This window comes from Adiantum capillus-veneris, chromosome 5, assembly GCF_014529385.1.
Source record: "Adiantum capillus-veneris isolate H3 chromosome 5, ASM1452938v2, whole genome shotgun sequence".
Lineage (NCBI taxonomy): Eukaryota > Viridiplantae > Streptophyta > Polypodiopsida > Polypodiales > Pteridaceae > Adiantum > Adiantum capillus-veneris.
In genome coordinates, this window is record NC_140935.1 from 167,892,824 (window position 1) to 167,901,929 (window position 9,106).

Genomic DNA, 9,106 nt, shown 5'->3' on the forward strand with positions numbered 1-9,106 from the left:
GTGAGCCTGATATGAAAATGGGAGTTCCAAGTTGCATTTGATAGTTTTTGTATGGGTTATGGTTGATGACAAGAATCAAGTTTGACAAGATTATCATATTCTACAATCTATACGCTCTTATAAAAGCTAATCTATACTCAGCCAAAAGCCCTACGCTTTTACCAAGTCTGCTCTAAAGAACCACCTTCTGACATATTTTTGGTTTGATGTGAGAGTTGCTTGTTCTCTAGGGGAGACCAAGTAGGCACATGTGAGAGATGTGATAGAAATTGGCACAGAGAGGTAAACCGCACAAAGATGTTAACTGACGTGACATTTATTTGCAGGAAAAAGGTAAACATGATGGTAGAGCTTCTACAAGGTATCAAATACAAATAAATATTATTGAAGCTTCACTATGTGCTCAAGCCGTCGTACTAGCTCACACTCAAGTCCCTCTTGATGCACGCTTAAGCCATCATAGCAACATACAATCAAGCCTTTTGTATTTCTATGGAGCCGGGTGGTAAACAAGCATCAGCATAACCATAAATAGGCTGTGTGCGCTCAAAAACATGATGACAGATCGTACCAACTCACATTCAAGTCCTTGATGCATATGCTTATGCCATCGTAGCAACGTACAGTCAAGCCTTGTGAATTTCTATGTAGTAGACAAGCATCAGCATCCATAATTAAGCTGTGTGTGGTCAAAACATACGATGACACCACTAGAGGTAGATGGGCATAAAAGAAAAGAATACTATCAGGACCCTAAATAATCTGTTTAGATGGACTTTTGCACTTCCTCTCCTTCCTCCCACACGTGTCACCTTTTCCCCAGTTTAGAGGCCCCCTTTTGTGGAGGTCAAAGCCAAGGCATAGTCACGACACAGTGACTACTCCCTTGAAGCTTCACTTCCCTACATAAAAAATGCCGGGAGGGGTCAACAGCCAACGGAAACCACATATGAACGCTCTCAACCATGAGTGTCATGGCTCGCACCGTCCCTAATTGTATTTGAAATCTTGTGTGAAATTTTGTATTCAGCATTCATTTTATTTTAGTTTTAGATCCATTCTCTCCCTCAAAACTGAATTCTCTCCTTTATGTCAAGCGAATGTTAGACTTTACTCCGAATTCAGATAGCATCCACTGAGACCAAAAACAGTCACTAAACATTTACTCCCAAGCAGAGAGCATGGATGCTTTTATTGAGAGTTCCAGCAGAAATAAGGTCACTACCTTATCTAGCCCAACAAACAAAATGCTACTCTCATCATCATGTGCATCTGTGCTTCAAAGACCTCGATGACTGACTAGTGCTTGAAATAAAAGGGGCTTAGATAGAAAAATGCCAGGACAACATTTGCCCAAAAAGATAAGTCCTCCAGCAAGCGTTAAATTAAAGTGTGGTACAAAGGATCTGATGTCTACAAACTGAATAAAATGCCCCATTTCCCCATCACGGTATATTGAGGTTCCTGTCATTCACACTTTCCCTCGCCTAGCAACTAAGTGAAACTCAGAAAACACAAATGACATGATCGACCTGTTGAACTTATACCACTTTAATAGACTCAATGAAATTTACAAGTAAAGATTGATTGACAAGCCACTACAGCGAATGCTTGTAAGAGTAGAATGTAAAAGTTGCAACGGTTCTGAGCACCCCTTGAATTTAAACTTGGATCCATGGGCGCTGGCGGTGGAGGAACTGCAGATGACGACTGCACGCTGGAATCAGAGGCAGAGGGTGTGCTGCTTGCTGATGTGTTAGTAGGGCATACTCCATACGATAAGTTGAGCTGCAGAACCAGGTTACACATTTTACAATTTACTGGTTAACAAGCCTATCTGGGAACCCATACTGACTTGTGATGGCACAGCTCAAAATGTCTACCTTGCAAGAGCTGATGTCTGAGCAACCACATATGAGGCCAGCATTGGCTTTGTCTAGCGCCGCCAACACACCGCCACCATCACTTCGCTGTCACCAATTTTCGCAATCATATTATATAAACAACACTTGTGTTCATAAATCAGCCACACACACCAACTCCTGCTTAATGAATTTACCTTGTAAAAATCTACAGCAAGGTAATTGGGCCATCGCCTCCCAGCAGCACTATAACAGAATGGCAGCATCTGGAGCAGGGGTGCCGAGTTGTAAGTACAAGCCTGGTCCTGCACAGGATTGGTGGGGAAGAAGTTCATAAGCACAAGAGATTGGCTGCTTGCATTCAGCACCAATGACTCTGCTCTGTTGCTGCAGTTGCCTTCTTGCATTCCTCCGTCCCCGTCTATGAAGAGTACACCCATCAAACAGGGCAAATGTTAAGCCTGCCCATTTTTCATCCCAAAAAGGAACAACATACTTCACAAGAAATCATACCCTAACCTACATTGACGACACCAGTGTATTCACTTTTCAAAATTTTGTTCATAATTCTTGGTTGACCACACGAATCTGCCAACCCAACTGGTCTACACTCAATCCATGCAAAAAGCATACTCACATTGGTTCTCATTCACATATCTCCAATTATATGCAACTCCTTCACTTGCTTCCTTCGTACGATTTGAAGTAAATACAAGCATGCGGTAATTCTTTGCAATCATCTCAGTTATTGTCGGCCAGTCTCCACCATCTTTGGGCATGCTCGACACAGGGAACCAGTATTCAGTCAATCCTGCCGCAGTGAAAAGGCTTGTTAAGCCCTGTGTCCTGGTGACATAGTCTTCTATGAAGATGGTGATGATCTCTGTAGGATTGGCAACAAGAAATGCCTCCATCTCTTTCAAGGTGTTTATTGCCGGTTCCTGTAATATATCAGAAAAAACATATGATTATCATGCAGAATTGAAAACATACGTACAAAGATTGAAAAGCTCTCATAAGTCTTAGCACGTTATGTGACAAAAGAAAAAGCACTTGAGAGATAAGATAACTCACAAAGGCTGTATAGTTATAGCAAACACCTCCAAAGGAGTGGCATAGCCAAATGTCACCAAGAAAGTCGTACATATCAAGCATGAAGCCTCGGACACCATTCTGTATGGCATAAGAATTTTATTACATGCTGCAACGGGAGGATTCCAGACAGTTTTCATGTATAAGTAGTTGATGCAGATTTTTGAGCTTTACATTGAGCTGATCGGTAACACTGTCTTCTTGATTGTAAAAGGTAACTCTTGGACCTGTTTGAGAAGGCTCTCCCACTATGGAGAATGAATTATGGGTTGTGAGCCACGAATACTTGTTAAAGGGCAACCCTCCGCTCTGCACATCACGTTACCAATTATTTTTACTGGAAACATTTCCACAAGCATGTAGACTTTCAAAAACTTCTACAAATGTGTGTTTCCATTTGTGACATAACCAAAAACGATTTTGAATACATTAAAAAAACACTATCCCACAACCACAGGCAGTCACCCAGTCATGTGGACAGTCATTGCTGGCACAAATGTGGCCGTAGCCATGTCATTTGATCCGGTTTGCAAATAGCAAACCAGGTACTTAGATTGTGGTGCCAAGGGTGCAGCTCCACGGATGTTTGAATCGATGGTAAACAGTGACAGCAAGCTGATTTTTATTCTGCAGATGCATCATGGGCACAAACCTTCAGTTGAGGGTGTTTGCCCCTTTCTTTTTTAGTAAGTCAAAGCTCAATACATGGCAAAAGTGTGCATGAAGCTGTGCCAGAAGGTTGCTATTGGGAGAAGAACAGACATGCTGCACCTATCGTGATTGCATAAAAGACAATTTATAGATCCTTCGTCACATCCTTCTCATCTAAAGTCTAGCTGGTCCATACCAATCTTGATATTCATTTGTATTTTGTGCATTTCTCACAAACATACAGTTAGTAAAGCAGTCGTAGAACAAAGGGTATCACTCCAACAAGACTTCACAAAAACTAGTCTCAGCTTATATGGCACATAGTAAGAAGGTGAGAATTCTCTTACAATGGAGGTGACATTGGTGGCCTTGTATCGATGACATGTATTGGTAGTGTCCCCATCTGCAGCACAAGATGAGCAGAAGAGGCCCCCGCCACAATCTACACTGCTTGTACACACTTCACGAAGCTACATTACACACAACACATATCAGAATAGCCTGCACATATTCTTGCAAACAAACACATAGATCCACAACATCCTTTGGCAATACCATGTAAGTAGTTAACGCACTCTCTGTAAGCATATGTGAAGGATGTTACGGATGGGGATGGGGAAAAAAACAAATTTCAGCAGAACAATAAGCATGGCCTATGATTGCACCTGATCAATTCAACTTTACCTAGCAGCTCATCATGAGTTCATTCGAATCTTACGGATGAAATGACAACTTTTCAACAGAGCAACAAAGATCAATAAAGATCACACTCAATCAAATCAATTCACCCAGCGACTCTTCATCAGTTCATTCGAATCATAAGAATGAATGGAAAACAAACAAATTTCAACAAAGCAATACATTATAGAGCCTAGTTGCCTGAAGCTGCACTGCAGCTCTCCTGCCCGGTCAGCAAGTCACCCCATAGCACCATCATTACAGGCAAATCACTGGTCGAACTACCTTGGGAGAGGGTGGTCTGAAATCCGGGGAGCTCCGTGGCAGGCAGCTGGTCGTTCTTGCCCATGATAACCAGAGATCTAACCGAATCCCACGATTTTTGAGGGAATGCATCCAAAAAGTTTTGCCTTTCTAGGTGACGTGACTCGCTATGATGGCAACCTTCTCTCTCTAAGCTACCGGCTGATGACCTGTTGCATAGCAGGATGACACTCCACGCGACCAGGTGCATACATACAACCAGCCTTTTTTGCACGCTGCAATGAGACGTTGGATATTTGAAGGAGGAAAGAATGAGCAATGCAGGTCACTATTGCAAAATGATACAGGAATGATGAGGAAGAAAGCAATGAGCACATAAAGCGAGTAGAGTATACCTGGCACTGGCCTGACGAGCAGGAGAGGGCATCGCAGTAGTAAGGCAGCCGAAACAGAAGAAATGCTGCCGCCAAAATGCAGCATTGTGCCGACATGGTTACTTTTGCCTCGAACGGCGAAAATGGGGAATTTTTCAAGGTTGCTGCTGAAGAGTCCCTCCGACTCCCGCGGCCCGCCTCATCAAGACTCAATCAACCAAGCGTAAAGAATAGGCATCAAGAAAAGTTCCCCCACCTTTCGATGCATCGCCTTTCATCAGGGCCCAGGCCCCTCGGCCCTGTAAGCTGTCACACTCGGGCGGGTGTCCAACTCGTTTTTGGAAGTGAGGCCAGATATGCTTGCTGTCACACGGGACTCTCAAATCCTTGCTTAACTATTCTTAAGAAAGAGCCCCTAATCCTCTTTCTAATCTTAGGTGTGCGGGTGTACTTGTGTGTGTGGCGAAAACTACCTTCATCTATTTACTTTATTATGGAGAAGTAGATTCAGGCACTCCACGTGGAGGATGCGCCAGGTTGGTGGATGGGAAGCCGGCTTGGGAAAGAGACTTCGGATGGAAGATGAAGAGAGAGAGAGAGAGAGAGAGAGAGAGAGAGAGAGAGAGAGTATTGATTCGAGATTGTGTGCACGTATTCAAGCTCTAATTATCTTTGAATATATGCAGATGCTTTCTCTCTATTTTGAGGGATCAAGAGAACAAGGTTTGCCTATAACCATGGTGCTCTAAATTGATTACTGCTTCTATTATTTATGGCACCATATGAAATTATATTTTGCAGTCAGGAGGTGACCATGGCGGAGGAGATGAAGCAGCACCTCGGCCCATAATTTCACGATGAGACATAGTCGCTGCCAATATTGCATCCTCCACACCTGTAGTAGCCGCAAGGCCAGCCATTTTGCCCTGCCTCAATCCGATTTGAACTGAGGCATCCAATAGCATTGTTGAGGAGTACTCTATTCAGGATGCACCATGCGCTTCCTCCTATACGTTACTACCATCATCATTATTGGCATTCCAAGTCAGCACCCTCATCTCACCCTCCGCATCCACTTCAAACTTTTGCTCCCATCTCATGATCTCATGTCCATCTAATTGGCCGAGAGTATTTTCTGGTCTTGGATAGAGGAGAGGCTGCAACTTGACGCCCAACTTCGGCATGACCAAGAAGCTCTCGGCTGTTTTCAGTAGATGTGAATCGAGGATGTCTCTCCGGACGCAATCACATATGCTTGCATCTTGAAGGCAAGGGTCAACTTAGGTCAAGAAGCGGATGGGATGTTTTCAGTAAATGAGAGAGAGGGCGTCTCTCCAAATGCAATCACGTATACTTGCACCTTGAAGGCATGTGGCATTACACAAGATACTGATATGCGCAAAAGAATTCACAATAATATTGTTAGTCAATCACATATGCTTGCATCTTGAAGGCAAGGGTCAGGTTAGGTCTGGTAGCGGATGGGCTGTTTTCAATAAATGGAGAGAGAGGGCGTCTCTCCAAATGCAATCATGTATACTTGCACCTTGAAGGCATGTGGCATTACACAAGATACTGATATGTGCAAAAGAATTCGCGATAATATTGTTTGTTAGGGGTTGTTGAAAGAAAACGTCGTGCTTGGCATTGCCTTGGTCGACATGTATCCCAAATGTGGTGCAATTCATAAAGCACATTAGTCAACATTTATTTCAAGTGCAGTTTGGTCCTCAACAAGCTTCCTGTCTGCAGTGTTCCCTCATGGAGTGCATTGATTGCAGGATAAGTCCAAACAGGCCAGGGTCAGGAAGCTTTGGGCTATTTTGAGCGAATGAAGAGAGAGGGCATCTCTCCCAATGCAATCACGTACACTTGCACCTTGAAGGCATGTGGCATTACACAAGATGCTGATATGGGCAAAAGAAATCACAATGATATTGCTACTTAGAGGTTGTTGAAAGAAAACGTCGTGCTTGCCCCGTGGTTGACATGTATGCCAAATGTGGTGCACTTCATAAAGCACAAAAAGTGCTTGAGAAGCTTCCTGTCCGAGATATCATCTCTGGACTGCACTAATTGCGGGGGCCTGCCCAACTTGGACAGGGCCAAGAAGCTCTGGGATGTTTTCGGCGGATGTGAAGTGAGGGTGTCTATCGAGATGCAATTGCGTATGCTTGCAGCTTGAAGGCAAGGGTTAGCTGAGTTCAAGTAGCGGATGGGTTGTTTTCAACAGATGGAGAGAGAGGGCATCTCTCCAAATGCAACCACATACACTTGCACCTTAAAGGCATGTGGCATTACACAAGATGTTTATACGCACAAAAAATTTCACGAGAATATTGTTAGTCAGGGGTTGTTGAAAGAAAACGTTGTGCTTGGCACTACCTTGGTCAACATGTATGCCAAATGTGGTGCACTTTATAAACCATGTTAGTTAGTATACATGTCAAGTGCGGTTCAGTCCTTGACGAGGCTTCCTGTCGGCAATGTTGCCTCATGGAGTGCATTGATTGAAGGATATGTCCAATAGGGTCAAGGTAAGGAAGCTCTGGGCTGTTTTGAGCGGATGAAGAAAGAGGGCATCTCTCCAAATGCAATCATGTACACTTGCACCTTGAAGGAATTTGGCATTACAAAAGATGTTCATATGGGCAAAAGAATTCACAATGATGCTAATATGCATAGGTTTTTGAGAGAAAACATCGTGCTTGCCCCTTGGCCGACGTATGCCAAATGTGGTGCACTTTACAAAGTACACAAAGTGCTTGAGGAGCTTTTTGTCGAGATGTCGTCTCTTGGAATGCACTGAGTGCAGGATATGCCCAACTTAGGTAGGTAAAGAAGCTTTGGGCTGTTTTCGACGAATGCGAAGTGAGGGTGTCTTTCCAGATGCAATGACATACGCTTGCTTCTTAAAGGCAAGGGTCAATTGAGGTAAAGAAATAGATGGACTGTTTTCAGCAAATGGAGAGACAAGGCATCTCTCCAAATGTAATCATGTACACTGGCACCTTTAGGCATGTGGCAATACACAAGATACTACTATGCGCAAAAGAATTCATGATAATATTGTTAGTCAACGAGTGTGTCTTTCCAGATGCAATGGCATACGCTTGCATCTTAAACGCAAAGGGCAATTGAGGTCAAGAAGCAGATGGGCTGTTTTCAACAAATGGAGAGAGAAGGCATCTCTCCAAATGTAATCATGTACACTCGCACCTTGAAGGCATGTGGCAATACACAAAATACTAATATGCGCAAAAGAATTTGTGATAATATTATTAGTCACGCGTTGTTGAAAGAAAACATTGTGCTTGGCATAGCCTTGGTTGACATGTATGTCAAATGTGGTGCACTTCATAAAGCACGTTAGTCAATATGTATGTCAAGTGTGGTTCGGTCCTCAATGAGCTTCCTGTCCACGATGTTGCCTCATGGAGTGCATTGATATTTCCAGCAAGGTTAGTGTCAGGAAGCTCTGGGTTGTTTTAAATGGATGCAAAGAGAGGGCATCTCTCCCAATACAATCACATATGCTTGCATCTTGAAGGCAAGGGTCAGGGTCAAGAAGCGGACAGGTTGTGGCATCGCACAAGATGCTAATATGGGCAAAAGAATTCACAATGATATTGTTTTTTAGAGGCGGTTGGGAGAAAATGGCATGGTTGCCCCTTGGTTAATGTATGCCAAATGTGGTGCACTTCATAAAGTGCTCGAGGAGCTTTTTGTCTGAGATTTCTCTTGGAATGCACTGATTGTGAAATATTCCCAGGGCCAAGAAACTTTGGGGTGTTTTTGGAGGATGCGAAGAGAGGGTGCGTCTTCAAATGCAATCGCATATGCTTGCATCTTGAAGGCAAGGGTTAGCTGAGATCAAGAAGCAGATGGGTTGTTTTTAGCAGATAGAGAGAGAGGGTGTCTCGCCAAATGGAATCACGTACACTTGCACCTTGAAGGCATGTGGCATTACACAAGACACTGATATGCGCAAATAGTTCACAATTATTTTGTTAGTCAGGGGTTGTTGAAAGAAATCGCCTTGCTTGGCACTACGTTGGCCAACATGTATGCCAAATGTGGCGCACTTCATAAAGCACCTTAATCAGTATGTATGTTAAGTGTGGGTCATCCCTTGACGAGCTTCATGTCCGCTATGTTGCCTCATGGAGTGCATCGATTGCATCT

At 43.5% G+C, this 9,106-nt stretch overlaps 1 protein-coding gene across 2 annotated transcripts; it reads right to left on the bottom strand.

The window, feature by feature from the left end:
• Positions 1-1,348: 1,348 nt before the first annotated feature.
• On the bottom strand, positions 1,349-5,140 carry LOC147458517 (PI-PLC X domain-containing protein At5g67130-like). Of its 2 annotated transcripts, XM_086513164.1 has the most exons (9): positions 4,943-5,081; positions 4,569-4,822; positions 3,953-4,075; positions 3,129-3,263; positions 2,937-3,035; positions 2,500-2,803; positions 2,060-2,283; positions 1,884-1,970; positions 1,349-1,788 (listed from the first exon to the last, which is right to left on the bottom strand). In XM_086513164.1, the coding sequence occupies exons 2-9, from the start codon at positions 4,677-4,679 to the stop codon at positions 1,561-1,563; spliced, it is 1,311 nt and encodes a 436-aa protein (XP_086369290.1). In that variant the 5' UTR covers positions 4,680-4,822; positions 4,943-5,081; the 3' UTR covers positions 1,349-1,560. The 2 variants fall into 2 exon arrangements, with proteins under 2 accessions (XP_086369290.1, XP_086369291.1); XM_086513165.1 differs by lacking the exon at positions 4,569-4,822 and having other exon boundaries at positions 4,943-5,140.
• Positions 5,141-9,106: the final 3,966 nt, after the last annotated feature.